The sequence below is a fragment of the Symphodus melops genome (genome assembly GCF_947650265.1).
Source record: "Symphodus melops genome assembly, chromosome: 21".
In the NCBI taxonomy this organism is placed as follows: domain Eukaryota; kingdom Metazoa; phylum Chordata; class Actinopteri; order Labriformes; family Labridae; genus Symphodus; species Symphodus melops.
In genome coordinates, this window is record NC_136711.1 from 14,639,598 (window position 1) to 14,661,408 (window position 21,811).

The 21,811-nt window shown below is 41.6% G+C and overlaps 1 protein-coding gene across 5 annotated transcripts in view; it reads left to right on the forward strand.

Moving 5' to 3' along the window:
- LOC306817232 (zinc finger MIZ domain-containing protein 1-like) overlaps positions 1 to 21,469 on the forward strand; it is a 110,611-nt gene extending 89,142 nt beyond the window's left edge. For 2 of the 5 annotated variants that reach the window (XM_079333953.1, XM_079333955.1), the window contains 18 exons: positions 11,609 to 11,744; positions 12,284 to 12,398; positions 12,544 to 12,761; positions 12,846 to 13,047; positions 13,381 to 13,656; positions 13,746 to 13,928; positions 14,015 to 14,092; positions 14,202 to 14,370; positions 14,459 to 14,600; positions 15,199 to 15,412; positions 15,586 to 15,691; positions 15,783 to 15,943; positions 16,042 to 16,109; positions 16,209 to 16,277; positions 16,364 to 16,608; positions 16,745 to 16,908; positions 17,685 to 17,990; positions 18,095 to 21,469. In XM_079333953.1, coding sequence (XP_079190079.1) covers positions 11,609 to 11,744; positions 12,284 to 12,398; positions 12,544 to 12,761; positions 12,846 to 13,047; positions 13,381 to 13,656; positions 13,746 to 13,928; positions 14,015 to 14,092; positions 14,202 to 14,370; positions 14,459 to 14,600; positions 15,199 to 15,412; positions 15,586 to 15,691; positions 15,783 to 15,943; positions 16,042 to 16,109; positions 16,209 to 16,277; positions 16,364 to 16,608; positions 16,745 to 16,908; positions 17,685 to 17,990; positions 18,095 to 18,202 — 2,960 coding nt within the window. In that variant the 3' untranslated portion in view covers positions 18,203 to 21,469. Of the gene's footprint in view, positions 1 to 2,181; positions 2,218 to 11,608; positions 11,745 to 12,283; positions 12,399 to 12,543; positions 12,762 to 12,845; positions 13,048 to 13,380; positions 13,657 to 13,745; positions 13,929 to 14,014; positions 14,093 to 14,201; positions 14,371 to 14,458; positions 14,601 to 15,198; positions 15,413 to 15,585; positions 15,692 to 15,782; positions 15,944 to 16,041; positions 16,110 to 16,208; positions 16,278 to 16,363; positions 16,609 to 16,744; positions 16,909 to 17,684; positions 17,991 to 18,094 lie in introns of all 5 variants that reach the window. The other 3 variants (XM_079333951.1, XM_079333952.1, XM_079333954.1) reach the window with 3 other exon arrangements.
- The last annotated feature ends 342 nt before the right edge of the window (positions 21,470 to 21,811 follow it).

The following is a 21,811-nucleotide window of genomic DNA, read 5'->3' on the forward strand; positions in this document are numbered from 1 at the left end:
AAGAGAGGTTTTGCAACAGGAGCTGTTTGTGAAGCGATGTCTGGCTTACTGTACGGTGCTGTACTAAAAACACACTTCCAACTATTCATTACTGTTGTTTGTCTGCTTCAACCAGTCCCCTGTTCTTTGTACTGAAGATTTTTTTGTTTTGTTTTGTTTTGTTTTTCACACAGAGTTGTGAAATTGCCATGCATTTTTTCGTAATGTCCCTAAAAAGAAAATATCAGCAATGTAAGACATCAGTCAGCAGTTGTTAAGTTTTGTTTATTCGTAAAATGTTCAAACTGCTTTAATGTGGATATTTTATACAAACATCAAGTCGAAGTAATTGTTGTAAACTGATTGTCAGCAACTTTTGTTAATCATCCAATCAAACACAGAGCAGGAGTGTAATAACCTTTGATATCAAATCCTACAAAGGTTTAGATATCAAATTGTGTCTTTGATGTGGGCAGTTGAAATTGTGCCTTTTATTTTATCTTCAAATACAGACACAACAAACACTCTCATTAAAGTTCTGTTCAAGCTGAGGTCCATTATCATGCGAGTGAATCAGTGTTGGGGACTGTGAATAGATATGTGAGTAAGTGTAGAAACCCAGTGTAAACTACTTTTAAATGGGAGGGAATGTGTGTGTGTTTTTTTTTATGAAGTCACGAATAAAGATGGTTTCTATGATACTAATCTGTTATTTATATGGTCTTGCAATCTTATGATATTGTGGATTTCAAAACATGACAAATACTCCTTCGAGCTAGTAATGACTGATTTTTTTTTTATAAATTAAGGGGAGGCCATTATAGTTTAAAAGGGCCATGTATGTTTTCGACTTATAAAAGGAGAACCAATATAATATGCAGATGTGTTTCAGTTTTGGGGGACAAATTGTGGAATGTCCTTAGTGAAAGTTTAATGTCATCTTTGATGATCAACATTTGGATCATCAGAGTCTTAAAATTGCACTGAAATGCCAGGTGTGGTCATTTTGTTTTTGAGCATTAGAGTGCCGAGCTGTGGAAAGCAATAACTTGATCTACTGTAAGAGGGAGTCACTTCCTGTAAAGGATCCTTTAAATGTGTTATGAACAAAGTTGGGAAGAAGTGATACACAAGGGAGGTCTGCCGCTGTAACCAGTGAAGAGAGAGAAACTGGAAAACTGAGGCATCGACAGTAATGAAAGTTTTGTAAATGTATTATAGGACATAGGATTTATTCTTCCAATGATTTAAAACATCTATGACATAATAACATGAAATAAAAAAGATAATTCTTAAGTAATCAACTTTGGTGAAACCTACTTGCCCATCATTGTCTATAATGGAACATCCAAAAAGTTTGAAGATGAAGGGCTACACAATGAGTGAAGACGCATAGTAAGGAAGGCCGTACTGCTTCTTTAATAAGCAGATATACTGCAGTGATAAGGTCGATCAAACCGATCAAGTTTTGGATGCATTTGTCAAAGGACTGTCATGTTGTGGAAGGGTTACACTTCTGTATCGGGTCATATTTTCGACAAGATTGAAAATAAAGAGGATACCTTGCCAGTAAATATGTCAAAAGAAAGAAAGCAGCTTGATGTTTTTAAGGCAGTTATATTTAAAAAAAATAATAGTTCATCCACTATTGACAGACCAATGTTTTTTAAGTGGTGCGAGTTTGGCGTTTCAAGTGTTTCGGTTGGCTTCAAATTCTACGTTGGTGGTTTTAACAGGCTGACCCCGTTTTAACAGAGTTTAAACCTTTAAAATGGAGAACAAGAACATAACTGAGTACTTATAACACCTCTGTGAAGTCTATAAAGTGTTACTGTGTAGAGGATATTGTGCCATGTGGCAGCCAGAAATACCTGCAATTGATTTCCTTACTATAAATCAACCGTCTTTTAACCACTTGAACTGTTTGTGATCATCATTTTGTACCATGACACCGTTATTTAACGTATTTAACATGCAGTTCTATTATATCCTCAATTTTACTTATCTATGGTAGAGTTGTATTCAACCTTTTCTCTGCCCTTTTGAGTAGGTTTTTAGACAGTTTGTGAGTTATTACCTGATTTCTCATCCATCTACTCATACTTGATCAGGGAGAAACTTTCCAACACATATCTGTCATTTCCTGAAAATCTTTAGAAATGTGTGTAAAGTCCAGTAAAATGTAAAATTTGAACCCTACAGAAACCAGCTGCTGCAGGAGGTGTCAGTCTGACTCAGGTACTTTACTGTGTGTTTTAAGTGCTGCTCAGGAGACTCATACTCTCATTGGCTGAATCACTTCAATCATCCTCATCTCAGCGCTTACTGTACATTAAGTCCTCACATCGGACTGTGTACCCATACTGAACATGGAATGACATCAGATCTGCTTTTTGGTTGGTCATTTAGAGGACGCTGTGTGGCTGCCGCTGTTTGTGTTGTCTGTTGGAGTTTTACCGTATGAAGCATGTCACACATCGTTTTTATCATTTTGCCTGCACCATAGTTCAACCTCGTCATTCATTGAAGCTATTAAAAAAAAATATGTTTATGCTTCGTTTTATATCAGTCCCTCAAACTATATTCTCTTTTTGAGAGAAAAAGGAGGTTGGGAGGTCAGAATAATCTGGTATAACTTTTATCATTGAATGTAAGATAACTGGAACAACCAGCACTCAAGAGACTACTAAAATAAACATGTGACAAAGACTGTCATAAACAATGACAAAATAACAGAAGTTGGGGATATGAAATGTGCTATTGCTCAACATTTTATTATTTGTTAACTGAGAAATGGGAAACAGAGTTTTAAAAAAAATCAATGTTCTGTTCAGTTGTTTTTCCCATGACAAATAACACGTTATAATTTATATTATAGGAATACATAAAATAGGATTAGAAAAACCAACACTGAAAAATTCATTGTGAATTCACAGTGAACACAAACATTCATTTTGCCCCCCGGGATAAAAAAAAGTTTTTTTGAATTGAATTGTACCATGAAAAAAATAAACATATAAACGCATGATTAAATTACTATTGTTTGCAACTGGGTCATATAAACTGTCCGGTCATCTTGTTTGAAAAGATCTGGTTTGTAGTTCTATTGTTTCCCTCTCTGTCCTGTCTGTTTGTCATGAGGCAGCCTTTAATGAAACCCTGCCCTGTTGCACATATGGATCTCTCTAATGAGCACTGAGGGGTGCCGTGACCTGACCCCGGCCCCTCCAGAGTCTATGCCTATACTGTATCTCTAAAGAGAGGCTCTGATCCCCGGCCCACTGTGAGAAGGTCACAGGTGAATAAGCCACCAGCGTATGTCGCCATGACACCACCAGCCAATGCCCAGCACCCTGAGGTGGGCACGAGTCTAGGCACATCTGCTCCGTGGTTAATTAGTATCATTGTAGACGAGGGCTTAAGGCTGGGCCATGGTTAATAGCAGCCTGTTGCATAGGGAAACTGTCTGGCTCCTGTAAGCTGCTTCGTTGCAGGTCTGCTCCGCTGATTATCTGGTTGCAGGAGTCCAGTGTAAAAAAAACAATCTGTGTGCTGGAGCAGCCGGACTCACTGTGTAGAGTGCAGAGATTCAGAAGCCTTAGGGTTCTCAGGTTAAACAATCAGTGTTAGGTGTTTTACAGTTAAATTTGTCTTCAATTAGTCCCATAGTGTCTTGCTCCCTAAATGTAGATCATGTATGCTTTAAACAACGGATCACACATTTTCAAACGCATGCTGTGCTGTTTTAGCTTTGTAAATTAGTGGGAAAACTCTTCGTAATGTCATAGCACATGATGAATATGTGGCTACAGTGGCACCCAAACCTGACCTCACATTTTGACATACTGTTACCAGATTTTGGCTCTAGAGTGAACAAATAAAGATTTAGGTTTGGGAGGAGTTTTACTCAAATCTGCTTAATGTGGCCGGGAGCGTCGTACAGTGACAGATTGACGATTTAAATGTTGGTTAAGGGGGATGTTTGGCTTTAATGCATAAGGAATTAATTCACACCAGGGGGTAGAGATTCTATAGATTTTTACCCTCGTGCTTTACAGAGACCCTGAATGACGTGCCCTGATTTTAATGAAGAGATTTGTTGCATGTGCCAGGACAGATAATCTTTTTAAGCACTGGCCTGCTTACTGGCACAAGGTTTGTAGCCTGTATTATCATGACCAAGAAATGTCAGTCGTAGTGATGAAATCTGCATAAATCATTGTGTGGTTGTGGCATGTATTGTACCTGGTTCTTGTGGGGTATTTAGTTAGTGCCCAGTGTTTTTTAGTTCAAGATATACGTCGTAATCTTCATCTGGAATCTGCTAACACTGGTTTTATTTGCGGATGAATGTCTTCGTTGACAGGTTTATTGTTGTTCCGAAATCCTGCAATTTTCTGTGTTTATAGAAAGAAACTTGCACCGCAAAGAGGTTATAGCGGAATATTTTAATCCTGAAGTTATTACGACAGAAGACGTGGGAATTTAAGAGGAATAAGGGACAGCTTTTCAATCTGTCACTCGTGCTGTCTTTAGTGGTTTTTGATTTAGCAACAAAGAGTGCAGGATGTCAGAACAACAACCCAGAAACACCAAATCCACAGCCTTTTTCTTTTTCTCCTCGCGCCGCTTGCCTCCACATGGCCACATATGCTTGTGGCCTCAGTAAAACCTTTTCGGCACAAAGCCAAGTGCCCCCCCCTCGCCCCCCCCCTCTTCTCCTCTTTGCCGGATGGACATGGCACGACATTGCGGCCATGTGGCCAGCAGGAGGCTGTATTTAAGCTGGAGCAGCTCTGAAATGGGCCATAAAACCTAGCCAGCAAGTCTGGCTCCCCATGAGGCAACGGGCCTAAGTACTCATTGACAAGACTCCAACGTTCCCGACTTTCCAGAGAGAGGAAATAATGTAAGAGAGAAGAGAAAAAAGCAGCAGACAAAGATGAGGTGCAGACAGGACGCTGCTGTCTGGCCTAGATAGTCGAGCTGTTTTATAACTGTTTGCGCTTTTAATCCTCATAATGCAACTTTTTTTTCCCTTCTCCTCTGCTTAACACTCACTCTCACTGAAGTCTTTTTTTTTCAACTTGTTTTCTCTTAATGAAATAGCTTCTAAGCTGCGTATGTATAAGGAACCTCAGGGGAAATATGTCACATTTTGACGCCACATGGCAGCCATGACATTCACGTGTTCCCACTTCACACGTCCTTCCCACTTCATCAGCTTTCTGAAAACATCACTCACCCTGATATATGTCGCCAAATGACTCACGCAACTTTAAAGTCTCGAGCTAATGAAGTCGGTTTACAGACTTAGTTTTACAACAGCCTGTTAGCACGTCAGCTCTTGTGCAGAAGTGTTGGAAGAAATAAGAGGGCGACCAGAGAGCTAAGATGTGAGCCATGTGTTAATTATCCTTCCATGGATAAACTAGTTGCACGTTTGTTGTCTGTCATGTCTCGACAGGTTGAGAACCTGTTATCCCCGCTCGTTTAAAAGACTGAATGATTGACGAGTCACTTCAATTTCATTATCAAATTGGCATTCATGGACAATTTGAGGCATCTGTGAACAGACAAAGAGCAGTTTGATTGCTGCCAGGCGAGGCAGAGAGGGAGATGATTTATGACCTAATCTGTATTTTTCGCGGGATATTTCCGCTGAGCAATGTCCTGTAAACAAGTTTTTCATACAATTATCAATATGTAATAAGGGAAAGATCGGATGTGTACTGCTCTAAGAAGCCTACACGAGGGATTCTTTGGCTACAACTGAGCATGGCTGTTTTGCATGGCCTTTTAGGTGCTTTCAGTTACCAGGGATACTACAGCTCCCAAGACTCTCTCTTATTTTAATTGACTTTGGCCTGCAGGAGGCTTGTGTCCATTCAAACCTTTCTGGCCAAAGCGGGTAGAGGGAGGGTAGAATGTGAATAGAGCCCCCCTCAGAAACTGAAGAGCGCAGCCCCACTAAAGCTGTTCTTGTTAGTTTGCTCATGGTCTTTGTTCTCCTTTCAGCCCTTCTGGCTAAAAGTCTTCAAACAAGCCGTCTGGGGGCTTGTGAATCTTTTTCGACAGGTTTAGTGCAAGAAATTGGACTTCTTGTTTTGCAGAAAATGTGGGTATAACTGTGGATGACCGCTGATAATGTGGTGACTGGATGTGTTGTTGTGTGTTTGTTGGGGCATTGTAGTGGCCGAGCCATGTGGGCTGACGCCAGGTGGGGGAGACCAGGGTTGACAAGGGAGCAGGTGTCTATTAGATACCGAGCGGAGAGGGAGGGGAGGAAGGGACGAGGATCATAAGAGCTCTTGGCATCTTACCTATACTGCCTCCTCTACACTCCTCTTGCCAGTAAACGGAGGGAAAGCCAGAGGGAGGCAAGGGATAAAAAGATGAACGGAGGGAAGTGTTTTGGAGCAGGCAGCAAGTGCAGGAGTGACCTTTAAATCAGAGCCGTTCATGTCGTGTTTTTTAGGGTAATCTTGTCCTACAGGTTGTTTTTACAGCCCTACCTTGTCACTATACTACACAGGGTGCATTTATTGTTTGTTTGTTTTAAAGGGACAGCTCGCCCAAGCATTTCTATTTCCACCTTCAACATTACAACAGGGTTCAGAAGAGTTTTGAACAGCACTTCACCCCTTCCTTAGAATAATCTATGTCACCTTCTTCCAGCAGTTTTATAGGAGCTATTCCTTAGTTAATTGATTATTCATAGGTTTAAACTAAAGACTGTATAAAACATGGATGTAGTTTAAGTGATGTCACCCATTGGTTTATGAGTTTTGAAGCCAATTAATGGCAATCGACATAAAGGAAATGCTGTCTCTCACTACCTTTTTGGTTACTCAGCTGAGGCTCGTCGGCATCCTGGCAAAGAGCTACAACACACACACCTGTCAGATCCGCCATGCCCTTAATTGTGCCTTAATATATTTAAAACAGATGATTTTTTTTAAAACAGTCAGCCACAGTACAGGTTGGACCAATAAATAAAATGAGCTATTAAGACCAAATGTGTTAGTACCAGGCTGTAAAGGTGTTTATTTCTCCCATGATAATGGACATTTTCTCATTGGTTATAAAGGGGCTTCCTGTGCTTTTACAGCCTGCCCCAAGTGGACAACTGAGGAATCGCAGTTTTTTGGGCACATCGTTGTTTATAGCTCAGCAGTATACAATAGGGTTGTGACAAAATTATATTTTGCAATTGTATTTTCATTCCGAAAGAAAAAATAATAATAATATGTATCAGGTTTTAATCTATGGTTGTCATGCAGAGATTAATTACAGCAATTCATAGTTTTGTTGTGTTTATACCTCTGACCACTAGATGACAGTGTTTCAAATTGCTTGTTTGTTATTGGAAGCTTCCACGCCGTGTAACGACAGAAACTAAGAGTGGAGAAGTTGGAACATATTACAAGTGAAAAAGAGAACAGACATATAAAACAGCCAGAAGGAAGCAATACATCATTTACTCTAATCTTACAAATGTATCACACTCTTTTACATTATCAAGCCTACGTCGTGACACATGAAAATGGTGCCAATATACACCACCCTGTAGACAGACGTAGTATAATAAGTCTAAAGTCGGTGGATCTATATACAGTGTGTATATATACAGTGTGTGTATATATATATATATATATATATATATATATATTCTTACTTTGTCAAATCAGTGAAATTAAGAAAGTCTGGCTTGGGATATTTTTATCTAAAGGTTTGTTGTGATAATGGCTTTTCTAACTTGTGCTGTTCCTTGTTTTCAATTTGCTTCCTGTTGTATTGACTTTTTTTTAAAATTCCTACCTCCATTGGGCGAATGAAACAGGACAATCATAGTCTTTGAGGCAGCAGGGACAGAAACCAAATTCGCTTCTGCAAGTGAGAAAGAAAGTTATTTTTGCTGTTGTGTTAGCTCACTCTTTAATCAAGAGGCTGTTTGTTTTTGTTTTGGCAAAAAGGGACAGAACGAAGGCATTTAATCAGCACAGTTTATCTCTCTGCCTCCTGTCTGTATGTGCGGTGAAAGGTGGGGTGGGGGAAGCATTACCATTGGAAAGAGCATTGAACAACTGTCAGGGATGTGGTGCCCGTCATTTGTCATGCCTCCCTCGGGCTTTATGACAGAGAGTGGAGCTGGAAGCTGCGGGCTCGACTACTGAACCACCCATCTCGTCCCAGCAGATGCGTTTACCGCCCTTCGCCATGGCTGACCATCAGGCTGCACAGCTGAGCACCAGAATATCAATACGGCTCAGACTCAGCCGGTGCCCCTGGGACTCTCTACAAGGCAAACAGGATCGGCTCCCCTCCTTATGGAAGACAGAGACCCCTAGCCGCCAGGGAGACAAAATGTAAACAGAGCAAAAAGACGATCTGTAGCACCAAACGGCAGATTGATTCACTCCAGAACAGTTGTTGTGATTTTGAAAAGCTACAGCAAAGACAGTTGTCACCGGTTTTTTGGTTTTTGGCTCTTCTCAGGGAGGGAAACAGATGAGTCTATTGAAGGGCCGTCTGTGGGAGGAGAGGAGAGGAAAAACAGTAATCCTTTTTGTATTCATTATCCACAATGTCCTGAGAGATGCTGGGATGGAGAAGGAGGAAGAGACGAGGGATTTCACCATAGCAATTTATCCTTCCTGAAACTGATGCGGGGAGACATAATAAGTTATTGTATTGAGTGAAAGCTATGGCTGATACCTGAGATTGCATTGTAGGAAGTATTAGACTGTTAGATAGCAGTATTTCATTACTGATACCAATATTTTTATCAGTACTGAAACCATTAACGGTACATGTACAACTATTCACTAGTTAGTATTGAATAAACTATACACACATTAAGTGGCAAACAATACAAGTATCTGTATCAATACCAATACCAGTACTAATTCCAGTATTGGTATTTTGATCAGCATCAGTATTGGAACAACTGCGCAGTAGAGACTTAAAGGAGGGGAGTGACATAATGGCTGTTCTTCATCCTGTCATTTCAAACCTGAAGTTCGTCCTCTGAGTCAATGACTGTTTGTCTCTCCTTAAACGGGACGGTGCTCCGCGGAGGTGGTAATTTTGTGCAGTGATAAGCTCTTTATCTAATGGTGGGGTTGGATAACTCCTCTCTAAGTGGCAGCACAGGTCCTCCCCTCTATTCTTTTCTTTTTTTTTCTTTTTTTTGCTCTCTTGCCTCATGTTGTATTGTCATTTCTCTGCTTGGCTTCATCGCTGTTGTGTTTTTTTGTTTTTTTTTGTCCTGCGGCTGTCGATGTCGTCCTCCTGTGTGAAACCAGGATATATTCCCTTTACTGCCAGACAGTCACCGTGACACTGTTGGGGCATAAATTGCGGGGACATGTTTATCAACATACTAGAAGTGCAAGTTACCCCTTGTTGGAGGAGAATAATGGGACCTAATTGAGCTGTAACATGCTGGCTGCTTGCCAGGCCCCTTGAATTGAAAACTCACTCCATCAGAAGGGGGTCTAAGTGGAAGAGGGTGGGGGTGCTGCTAAAAACACTGCAGGAGGTTCTAACATGGATCTGAAACTCGTAAACCTATTAGCCACACTTAAAGCAGGTCGTATTTGATTAAAACCAAACTACAAATCTGTGCATCTACCTGCTGGTCTGATGTTTTAAGAGGGTGGGGGGGGGGAGCACCTGAGAGGCCTTATCCGTCAACCGAAGCACAGCAAAGTCAGATCAATGCTCTTGAGGAGCGGCACAGCCTGTCTCCTGGCACCTGTCTTGCCAAGAACAGGAGGAGAGGAGGGGGGGGAGAGAAAAAGAGAGGGAGCATGAGCGGGGTTGGAAGGAGGGAAGAAAAAAAAAAAACCCAGCTGCCTCTGCGCCTGAGCCCCGTGCTGCTTTTAAAGGAGCGGGAGGGAGGGAGGGAGGGTGAGGCAGGAGGGAGACTGCTGGCACCATCTGTACACGTCTTTTGTATTCTAGCCCTCATCTTTACACAGAGAGCGAGGCTGGTGTGCTCAGTGTTCAAATGAAAGGAGAGGAGAGGAGAGGAAAGGAGGTGCCGTTTGGGGATGTGATGCTCTGAGTGGAGGAAGGTGTGCGTTTGTGTGTCGACACTAAAATCCTTTTTCATCTTGTGTCCCATTTATTTTACCCCTGTGTTGTTGTGCAAATGTGAGCTAAAGCGGCATCCTTCCTCACTTGCATGTCTGTTTGCAGGCAGCCATGTGTGGTCAAATCTCTGGGTTGCCATGTTAGTGATGGGAGTCAGAAGCTTTTGTTTGTTCCTCCCTCCCATCAGCCCCATTAGCCTGATGTCTCCTCTCTTACTGACTCACTTAGCCTTTTTTTTTATTTTTTATCTCCCCCTCTCTCTATTTCACACTCTTTCTCGCTCTCTCTCGGCCCGTCTTTGCATGTGGCAGCAGGGTGGATCTGCCTGCACTGACTGCTGTCATATTGACGTGGCTTTTTGCGCAAAACCACAGCTGAAGTCACCAAGCACTCTGTTTCTCTCACACACACACACACACACACACACACACACACTTATCCCTTCTCGCTCCTCAGTCACTCAGCCCTAGAAGTGCTGTGAATCATTAGAGGAGGTGGCTGCCCTGCTCCTTGATTGAATCCATATTCCCTTTCTCGTCTGACGCTACAGACACAGAGAGAGAGAGAGAGAGAGAGAGAGAGAGAGGAGAAGGAGTGAGGTTAAAAAAGAAAAAGTGAATCTTTTGTAGTTGGCACAGTACAAAAACATGCACTGCAGATGAAAAGCATATGATTCGATCAGACGCTCTCTGTGGTAGCTACCTAACCGAAAGGTAGGTTGGCGAGTGGAGATAAAGGAAGGGGCTGCGGCTTGATCCGCAGGCCCAGGGTGAACCCTAGTGGCCACGAGCTGCAGTGACATGCTGGGTGGATGCTGATCATACAGCGCAATGGTGCCTTTTGTTTGTTATTTGAGTGAACGATATAAGTCCATAGAAACCGCGGAAGTCTATGTGTGAGGCTTATATTTTATTTGTGTGAGCTGTGAACTTTGTCCCTGTTGAAATGTTCAGAGAGCTGCTCATCACTGCAAAACTGGACGTGTAAATGAACTAATAATACAACATATTCTAAATGTGCTTTAAACATTAGAAGAAAAAAAAAACATCTGTTAGAGATTGTTTGCTGGATCAATATTTTTGGTTCATTAAATAATTTTAAATATACAGTATATTGGGGGTAAATTACTTTTATACATGAAAAAAATATAACACCCAGAAAAAAAACAAAAAACTTTAATCTTTAATTTATCAGACTCAACCAAACAAGAGCCTGTCAGTACATATGAGTGAAATCCACTATTTAGTTGGCACAACTGTAAAAACTGTAAAATCTTTAACATGAGGTCAAGGCATTTGAAGTTGTCAAAAGATAATTTAGCACTTTCTCATTCATGTGCAATTTTAATGTCCAAATTTGCTCACAAGCCTCCATTCCTGAGTTGTTGTTCCATCCGCCCTCCTCTTCTCTCATGATTAGCTTTCGTAGGTTTCTGCAGCACCTGCAGTACAGAGCTGTTAACCTCTGCAGTCATTTCTCACAGCAGCGCCACAGCACTGACGCACTCTTCTTCTGCTTTACTCTCCAGCTCTTCTGTCCTCGTGGTGTGAGGAGCTGGGACGTCTACTCCTCCTCCGTCACCAGAAGAACAGGCAGAACGAGCCTCCAGGAAAAGTGCCCATGCAGCCCCCAATGAGCTCCATGAAGCCCGGCCTCTCACACGGGTCAGTATTCTTACCGCCGTATGTGGGGGAACAGGTCCACAGGCTCAGGGGAAAGCCCTGGAAAAACTGCCAGACTAGCCTGGGACAGAACAGTACCTCACAAGCTCATATTACCACACAGTAATCATAACAATGAAACAATCAAACATTTCTTTTTACTTATGATTCAGTGAATATCTACAATTATGCATGCAAATATTTGTGCAGTGACAAATGGCACTTTATTCTTATTTGGTGACAGAAAATGACCAAAAAAAAGTGAATGAAGGAAAAAAGGTAGACACTGGACAGAAATGCTGGCATTATCAGTGAAAGTAATTTATAGTAATGTAGGAAGAGCCGGGCAGCAGAGATTTATTTGGACTTCCAACAAAAGCAAGTTAAGTAAAAATAATTAATAAAGTAATGAAGTTTTGGGGTTATGCATGTGAAGAGAACATACATGTAGTTATGAGGATTATCACAGTTATGGATATTTATCATCTCGTTAATATATATTGTGTTTTGCTAACATGTTGTGTTTTGTTTGACCCCTGCAGAGATGGATCTTTTCCTTACGACTCTGTTCCCTGGCAACAGAACACCAATCAGCCTCCAGGTTCTCTGTCCGTGGTGACGACTGTCTGGGGGGTCACCAACACGTCACAGAGCCAGGTGAGATCTTCATACTTGATAGAAGTTCTGACGTGTTGGTACATGTTATCTTTTTTTAGGTCGGGTGTTAGACTTAGGTTGTAATGGATTTATGTCATCAAACATTTTCTGATTTTTTCTCGATCTGTGTGTCGTGGTCCAACAGGTGTTGGCGAACCACATGGCCAACAACAACAATCCAATGAATCCCGGGGGCAACCCAATGGGCTCGGGTATGTCGGGCAACAATCCCGGGATGAACTCCCCTCAGTTCACCGGACCTCAGCAGCAGTTTCCAAACAAAGGCAACGGAAACCAGGGCTACATGCAGCAGGGCATGTACGGACGACCCAACTACCCCGGAGGGGGAGGCTTTGGTGGGAAGTAAGTGGAACGGTAACAATTCAAATGTACCCAAAGAATTAACTCTGACAAATCAGTTGAAATAATCGCAACGCTTTGTGGCAGTTACCCCGGAGGACCCAACACGGGCCCTGGAGGAATGGGCCTCCCCCCACACTCGCGTCCACCTTCGGACTTCAGCCAGCCTGCTGCTGCTGCTGCCGCCGCCGCAGTTGCTGCTGCTGCGGCCACAGCAACCGCCACTGCTACAGCCACCGTAGCCGCCCTGCAGGAAACCCAAAACAAGGACATGAACCAATACGGACCGGTACGACAACAGGAACATGTGACAGTATCTGTTTGTTATAGAACGTGTCCTTATATTAAGTAGTTGTCGTTTACTGCAAATTGCTCAGCAGGTTAAAGTCAGTATTCTGCAGAATATTAAGCTCAGAAGGGCCTTTCTTTAACAAGGCTTAATCAATGTGAAGTGTGAATAATTTGGGAAAATTAATGGTTAAATACCACATTTAGTTCTAACAAAAGCTGTAAAGAAGGGGAATATCTTTTACAGATAAGAAAATGTTTTCCTTTGTATGTTTTTCAAGATTTCTGATAGACTATTCCCTAAAGCTTACATTTTTTCTTCTTCTTCTTCCAGATGAGTTCCTCTTTTCAGATGGGACCAAACCAAGCGTACAACAGCCAGTTCATGAACCAGCCTGGACCCCGTGGACCTCCATCCCTCCCTGGGAACATGGGTGCAGGCATGAATGCATCAAACATAAGCGGGCCTCCAATGGGAATGAACCAGCCCAGGGGCCAAGGTATGGGACCCTTCGGAGCCCATGGCCAAAGAATGCCCCAGCAAGGCTATGCAGGACCCCGGCCTCAAGGCATGGGTATGCAGGGCATGAAAAGACCATACCCAGGGGAGGTAAGTACAGTAGATGTGAATTCAACACCTTAACTTTCAACTGTAAGCCTACTGTATATGTTGAATCTAATTCATCTCTGCTTGCTCAGCCAAACTATGGCGGGCAGCAGTATGGACCAAACAACCAATTCCCTAACCAGCAGGGGCAGTACCCAACCCCCAACGCCTCAAGGCCGCTGCCATCCCCCAATTACCCCGGCCAGAGGATGCCTGGACAGCAGCTGCCGGGCCAATACCCACCACCCAGCGGTGCCATGGGACAGTTCTATAAGGTGCAGTATTACTTCTATTTAGTCGAAGTATATCGACCGTAAGGTGTCGGTTGAATCGATTTTTAATGTGTGTTCTGAAATTACAGCAAGAGCCCCCCTTCAATGGTCAAACAAATAACTTCTCTGGAAGTGGATATCAGTACAGCCAGGGGAACATGAATGGGGTAAGTCCCTCTTTTGTTTTAGTTTAATTCTATCTCATGATTATAATCTTTGTTGTGCGGTTTACAGTCCTGTAAACGTTTGTTTCAATTATTGATTGTTTTAATTTAGCCACCCAGACCTATGGGAAACTACCCTCACTCTCCAGTGCCAGGCAACCCGACCCCTCCGATGACCCCTGGAAGTAACATCCCCCCATACCTGTCGCCAAACCAGGACGTGAAGCCCCCCTTCCCCCCTGACATCAAACCAAATATCACCGCTCTCCCTCCTCCTCCAGGTCAGTAACTGGAAGAACTCTTCACAGAGAATTTGTTCATTTTTAAAAAATCACAAGAGCCTGATTTGGTTCTTCTTGATCCGTATAGCTAACCACAACGAAGAGCTGCGTTTGACGTTCCCAGTGCGGGACGGTGTTGTGCTAGAGCCCTTCAGGCTAGAGCATAACCTGGCCGTCAGCAACCACGTGTTCCACTTACGGCCCTCCGTGCACCAGACCCTCATGTGGAGGTAATTCAATCATGTTTGTACTCTTTTTTTTTTTTTTTTTTTTTTTTCTCAAGTGGGATCTTAATGATGATTTTTTCTTTTCGTTTGTTCCTTTTGACAATTGTAATCTTGAACTTTTTGGTCTGTGGAAAAGGCATTTCATACAGTATCATCATTACAGCTGGGTGCTTAGGACTTGGGTTAGGGTTATGGATATTGGTTGGGGTTTATGTACAGGTGTTAGATCCAGCTTTTCTATTCTTTTTCTGTTTCATTAGTTTTTCCTTCTGGCCTCTCTGATTTTTTTAAATTCTGATTCAAAAGGAAAATTAAGCTTCACAAAAGAATCAGTGAGTAGGGCACCCCTGGGCTTTCTCCTTTTCCTCAAAACCTTTGGCATGCAGATTGAAAAAGTTGAGTAGACATACTGTCTGCTGCTGGAGGAAAAAAAATCAATAATTACTTCTCCCAGCACACTTTGAGAAGGTCACTCTAGCCATCATTTTTATCTGAAACATATCATTTGTAATATTATGCTTCACAGAGAAATCCTGTAAGGTTTATTAAGATTTTTAAACTGAAAATATTTTTTAAATATATATTTTTTATATTGTCCAAGCAGATCAGACCTGGAGCTGCAGTTCAAGTGCTACCACCATGAAGACCGACAGATGAACACCAACTGGCCTGCGTCGGTACAAGTTAGCGTTAACGCCACACCGCTCACCATCGAGCGGGGCGACAATAAGACCTCCCATAAACCCCTGCACTTGAAACATGTCTGCCAGCCAGGGAGGAACACGATCCAGATCACGGTCACTGCCTGTTGCTGTGTGAGTACAAGACTCCCGAGAGAACTACTAAAAAGAGGTTTATATAAATCCAAACACAGCCGTATAAATTTCTTCTTTCTTTTTTTTCCCTTTAGTATTTAATTCCTACGATCTGACCAAAATAAATGAATGGCTCTATCAGGTTTAATAACAAAGATGTTCTCCTCCTACAGTCCCACTTGTTTGTGCTGCAGCTGGTCCACAGGCCTTCAGTCCGATCAGTGCTACAGGGCTTACTGAAAAAGCGTCTTCTACCTGCAGAGCACTGCATAACCAAAGGTACAGGAAAAGCCTAATTTAGCACCCTATTGTCCTCATCATTGTCAGCGTCCTTGCTTACACACTTAATGTTTCTCCTTCTGACTTAAAGTTAAGAGGAACTTCAGCAGTGTAGCTGCATCATCGGGGAATACGACGCTCAGCGGAGAGGACGGCGTGGAGCAGACGGCCATAAAAGTTTCCCTCAAATGTCCAATCACCTTCCGGCGAATACAGCTTCCAGCAAGAGGTCATGACTGCAAACACGTTCAGGTTAGCACAACAAGACATTCACTGACAGCCCCCAAAAGAAGAATTATGTCATGTACTCGTCACTAAATGTGATTTTTTTTTTCTTTTTACTCTCGCAGTGTTTTGATTTGGAATCATATTTACAATTGAACTGTGAGCGGGGAACATGGCGATGTCCTGTATGCAAGTAAGTTCATCCAACTTCAAAACAATTTTCCCCACATCAATAGATATGACAGTAATCTATGCAAGAAGCATGCTAAACCTTTCTCTCTCCCCTCCGCAGTAAAACAGCGTTGTTAGAGGGGCTGGAAGTGGACCAGTACATGTGGGGAATCTTAAATGCAATTCAAAAGTAAGTAAGAAACAGACCTGCTCCTCATGGGTATTTCGCTTTATGTCCTCGTGTCATACTGAGAAATTTCCTCTGCATTCCACCAGTTCGGAGTTTGAGGAGGTAACCATAGACCCAACGTGTAGTTGGCGACCAGTGGCTATCAAATCTGAAATCCATATAAAGGAGGATCCAGATGGACCGCTCGCCAAGAGATTTAAAACGATGAGTCCCAGCCAAATGATCATGCCCAATGTGATGGAGATGATAGCTCAGCTTGGCCCCGGACCCTCGCCGTACCCGTTACTACAATCTCAGCAAGGGGGCAACAACAACGAATATGGCAGCCAAGGTAGGATAAAAAATACACCATGCTTTAATAAAGATTAAAACATCTTTTCATGTTTTTTCATCAAACTACAACATCAGCGGAAAATAACTGTAGTAAATGTGCTGATATGTTTTTTTGTTTATATTTTGTGTGCTAGGCAACAGTTACCAGGGGCATGGGAACTTCGATTTCCCTCATGGGACACCTGGTGGTACATCGATGAATGATTTTATGCACGGTCCCCAGCTGTCGCACCCACCTGACATGCCCAACAGCCTGATGACCCAAGATAAACCCCTCTCCCACAATATGCCTGACTCAGTGAGTTAACTGTACCATTCTGAATTTAAGCCATGTCTATTTACGTGTGTGTGAAAAATTCCTACTTTCTAGGACTTAGATGATGACAGACTAATACCACAGTTATGTCTTTTAAGAAATACTGTATGTTGCTGAAGCTAGCAGTTGGCTAGCATAACAAAGATGTCAAGCAAGAATGTGTTATCTGTGTTCAATCTAAAAATAAAATACAAAAAAACACTAAAATGGAGATGTTCGAGGCACCGTTGCTGACTTTGCTAGTTGCCTTGCAGTCTTGTGCTTAGTCAAGCTATCTAGTCATGCTAAGCTAACCAGCTAAAGGCTCCAACTTAATTTTTACAGAAGTATCAATCTTCTCATATTATTCTTATCAAAATTATATTTCATCTCAGGTAGCCTTGCGGTAACTTCATGCTCCTTGTGTACAAAGGCTAAAGCCCTCATTGCAGCGGTTGTGAGTTCAAGTCCAACCTCGGCCAAGTGCTGCATGTCACCCCCCACTCTCTCCTCCCAGCGTTTCATGTCTCTCTTCAGCTGTCCTATGTATAAAAGATAACAGAAGCCCCCCAAATAAATGAGTCAGAAAATGAAATAGTATCATTAAAATGATGCTTAAATATGAAATAAAAATGTTGAAGTATCCCCTTAAAATAACGAAAAGTTATGATAGGCTAATGATATGAGTACAGTGACTTTTAATTCTCTTAATCTTACAATCATTCCATCAATATAACATTATTTAAAATGTGTCTTGATGTCCCCCCCTCTCCTCACAGATACCTCACTCTGCCGGCAACGACCAATCACACGGTTCATTGCAGCAGAGCTTACACGCATCTCCACACCCTGGGAGCCAATCAGGGCAGCAGCTACACCACAGCGGGCCTCCTCAGCCGCAGCGACAAGCTCCACCTCCTCAGCAACAGCAGCAGCAGCAACATCAACAACAACAGCAGCAGCAGCAGCAGCAACAACAACAGCACCCTGGTCCGAACAACCATCCCCACAGTGACCTGGCCTTCAACCCTTCAAGCAGTTTGGACAGCCAAGCGGGGTCGGACATGCCGGAGCCATCTCTAGACGTGAGTCCTGGTGCACAGATGTAGCTTTTAAAGCTAGGTAGGATCATCTGAGCTGACATGATTGCTTTATTCAATTTTGCTCTTCTTTTTTTTTTTTTTCACAGCTTCTTCCAGAGCTTGCGAACCCAGACGAGTTGTTGTCGTACCTAGACCCACCGGACCTCCCCAGCAATAGCAACGACGACCTTTTATCACTTTTCGAAAATAACTGAGGCAATTCAGACACATGAACTTCTCTGACTGCCTGCAGTTTCAGTACTTGACAAACACAAAGATGCACTCCCTTTCTCTTCTTCCTCGTGTACAGTTTTCATCGGCCAGCGCAGATTGACTGAAAGAGGTTAAAACTCAAAGACACGACGGGATCCTTCGTGGCGATACTTGTGCTCTGTGCAGCTATACTCAATTTATATGTTTATGATTTTTTACACACAGGTGTTTGTGCGCATAAATTACATGTAGCATTTTAATTCATTTTTTGTTTCCTTTTGAAAATAAAAAGGAATTCACTGTACAAGAAAATCAGAAAAAAAACTGCGCTGTCTGGCCAGTGTGCATTCTGTCCATGTTGTTATTCCGAACTGAGAAGCCACTACTCACTGGTGTCTCAGCTTCATTCCCTGCTCTGGTTATTTGTCGTATGTCCACCACACATCATTTAAAAGCACAAGAGATTTTGGCAATGCAAAAAAACACCACACACACCAGAAAACTGTTTTGTGAAGAAAAAAATGAATTTAAAAAGTATATATATCTGTCCTTGATGAAATGTTTTTAACAGAAATTTTGGCATTTAAAAAAAACAAATTTTGGGAAAGATTGGCTTCCACTTTTTCCACAATTTCATACAAACATATTTTTGACAAAAAGCGATTTCCCTAAAGGCTGTCAAACACAACAGGGAAGATTTTGGCCCTATTAAAAAAAAAAAAAAAAAAAAAAAGTTTTTATTGCATACCTGCACTTCCACACATTGTATAGTTACCATCCTCGGGCACAGAGGAGTGATTATAAAGAAAATGAGAGGTACAGAATGAAAGACTGGAGTTCCTATTACAACCCTGCTACATTTACTGCTTCCTGCTACGACTCCTTCCAATGTCGTCTGCGTTTCTGCAACGTTGCATCTCTCTCCCTGTTAAATGATGTGCTGTTTTACCTAGTCTACAAAGTGCATGTGTGCCAAGCCCTTGTCTAGTGCTGTTGCAAGTGGTTAAAAAAGTAGTTTTTATCAGTTGCTGTTTCCATTGCTTTTTTTGTTTGTGCATTTTTGTTTTTGATTTTTGTCCGATTTATTTAACACTAACATTGAAGGGATAATGCTGATATCAGCGATACATTTCTCATGTATTTTTTCAACTATGTTTTGTTTGTGTTGTTGCTTCATAATTCAACTATCCGTAATTCTTTTGGGAAACTGCTCAACATCACCAAAGTAATAAGGAGGAGTGTGGAAATGTTTGTCTTTGCTTGGCGTGAAAGTGAGTGTAAGTGTGAGAGTGAGTGTGTGTGTGTGTGTGTGTGTCTGTGTGTGTGTGTGTGTGTGTGTGTGTGTGTGTGTGTGCGCGTGTGTTTGGTAATATGGATTTTAAAGATATAGGGGGAGGACAAATACAGTTTATCCATCACTGCTGTTCAAAGAGAAGTGGTTTTTAGAGCAGTATTGGTGCAGACTTTTGCCACGTTTGTTTTCGATTTCACTTTTTGAGAAGAGTGCTTTTCAGTATGCAAATGTATTATTTTTTATGAAATGCCTATTGTACTGTAAATATCATTGTGAATATTTTTGTATCATCTTGATAATGTTTGTCCTTTGATCATTAGTCGTCTGACTTAACCCGCCATGTTACGCTCCCCAAAAAAACAAAAACAAACTACCATCTAACCACTGACTTTGTTTGTAACCAGCTGGGAAACCAGCCCAAATGTCTCATAAGCTATTTCCTGCAGGTCGTAGTGCTTTCTCGTCACTTTCCTTCCAGTGCACTCCGTCTCCCACCTGTCGTTTTCAGACAGGTGTTGCAATTTTATATTCCCAACCCCCAACCCACTATCTGGATCAGCTCAAGGGGATCATGTCGCATCTTGTTTTCAGTTTTTAAGCAATACTTTCTTTCACGCTCAAACGTATCTGACTGAAAAAGGATCCATGTTGGCTTCTTATGTAAACATTTTATCAGTGATGGTTTTTCAAAATAAGATGTGGTATCAGCGTAATTATTGAGCTCTGTGGATATCATAATTGTTGCTAAATGTCAATACACAGTGGTATTTTAAAGATATATCACAACCATATTTTAAAGAAATCCATGATATTGTTTATATTTTTGTTATAGAAAATGTTAAAAGCACGAGACCATATGTGTTTTTATCCCCTTTTCTTTTTTGGTAAATTATTTTGTACTGGTTTTTCTTATTAATCTGTAAGGCTAGAAATCCAATTTCTTTCGACTGTATGTAGCATTGTGCTAATTTAACCACCATAGTTTTCTTTTGAAAAAGATTGTTTTAAACATACATAAAGAAAATATGATTTGTTCCAGTTCAGCTCACTGACATGTTGTTTCATATTTATGTCACAAAGAGACATCCATTCAAATAATCCCTCTTCGAACAACACACTGCCACGTTTCCTTTTTTTTTGTCAGTCATCTCCATAACATATTTTTAATGTCTAAAACCGCACCCCAAATCTGTAGATGCACAATCACAGTAAAGGGCCATTTCTGTGGGGAAGGATGTATTGAGAAAATAAAATTTTAAAAGACACAGAGAGCAAGGCCGCGTTCAGGGTCGAGGCTAGATCAAACGTCCCATGGATGCCTGTATATATATATGTAAATGAAAATAGAGACGTGTGAACAGAAATGTATTCCCTGGGAATGTGCATTGTTTCTTTAGAATAATAAAAAAAAGCTTGCAACCCCTCTACTGGAAGTGGCTGAATATGGAAACTGAAACTTGTTAGTTTGTGTCTGTGGGTATCTCTCCACGTTTTGTCCCCCCACCCCACCCCCCTCCTCTGTAATATACTTTTACCTATTTTGTTAGGGGAACTGGGACAGCTATGTTTTTACATGTAATATTTAGCTTAAGTGTTCTAGTCTGTCACCTGCATACTCTGAGGTGCTAAAGCTAAAAAAAAAAATTAAAAAAGAGGACAAAAAAAGACTAAGGTTACAAAGCAAACCGTGGGAAGGGTTAAAGAGGCAGGAGAGGGGCGGGTCCAGAAGATTGTAACCAAATCCATAGTTTGTACAATTTTTGATATCATGAACAGTTGGAAAAAGGAAACGATCTAAGGTGATTCATGCAATGTGGCCATTGTCTCTATTGTGTACATTGTATGTACAATCATTTCATATTCTAAACTGGTCAGAAAATAAAGGAACTAATTGTGATTTTTAGTCTTGCAGAACTGTATGTAGTTAGATGATGTGACAACCTAATATTTATCTAATAAATATGTATTCAGATGATACCTGTCTGTCGCTGTCATCTTGTCTTTTTGTGCTCTGGCATCAAAGTTATCAACAGTATGATCTGCGCACTTCTCACAAGGCTGTTCATTCAAGCAGAAGGTGTGATTTATGGGTATCACATTTTCATTATAAAGCTTAAGGTCAGCACGACATTATGCAGAAATAATTTGAGTTCATATTAATTAACGCAACACAAAGAAGGAGGCAGAGGGTCGTAAAGCTGGTAATGGGACTCACACTGAGGAGTTGAGTTATTTTGCAGTCTGTCAGAATGATGTGAGAAAATAAAAGTAGAGATTAAAATGACAGGAAGGGAGACAAAGTGTTACGCCTGTAAAT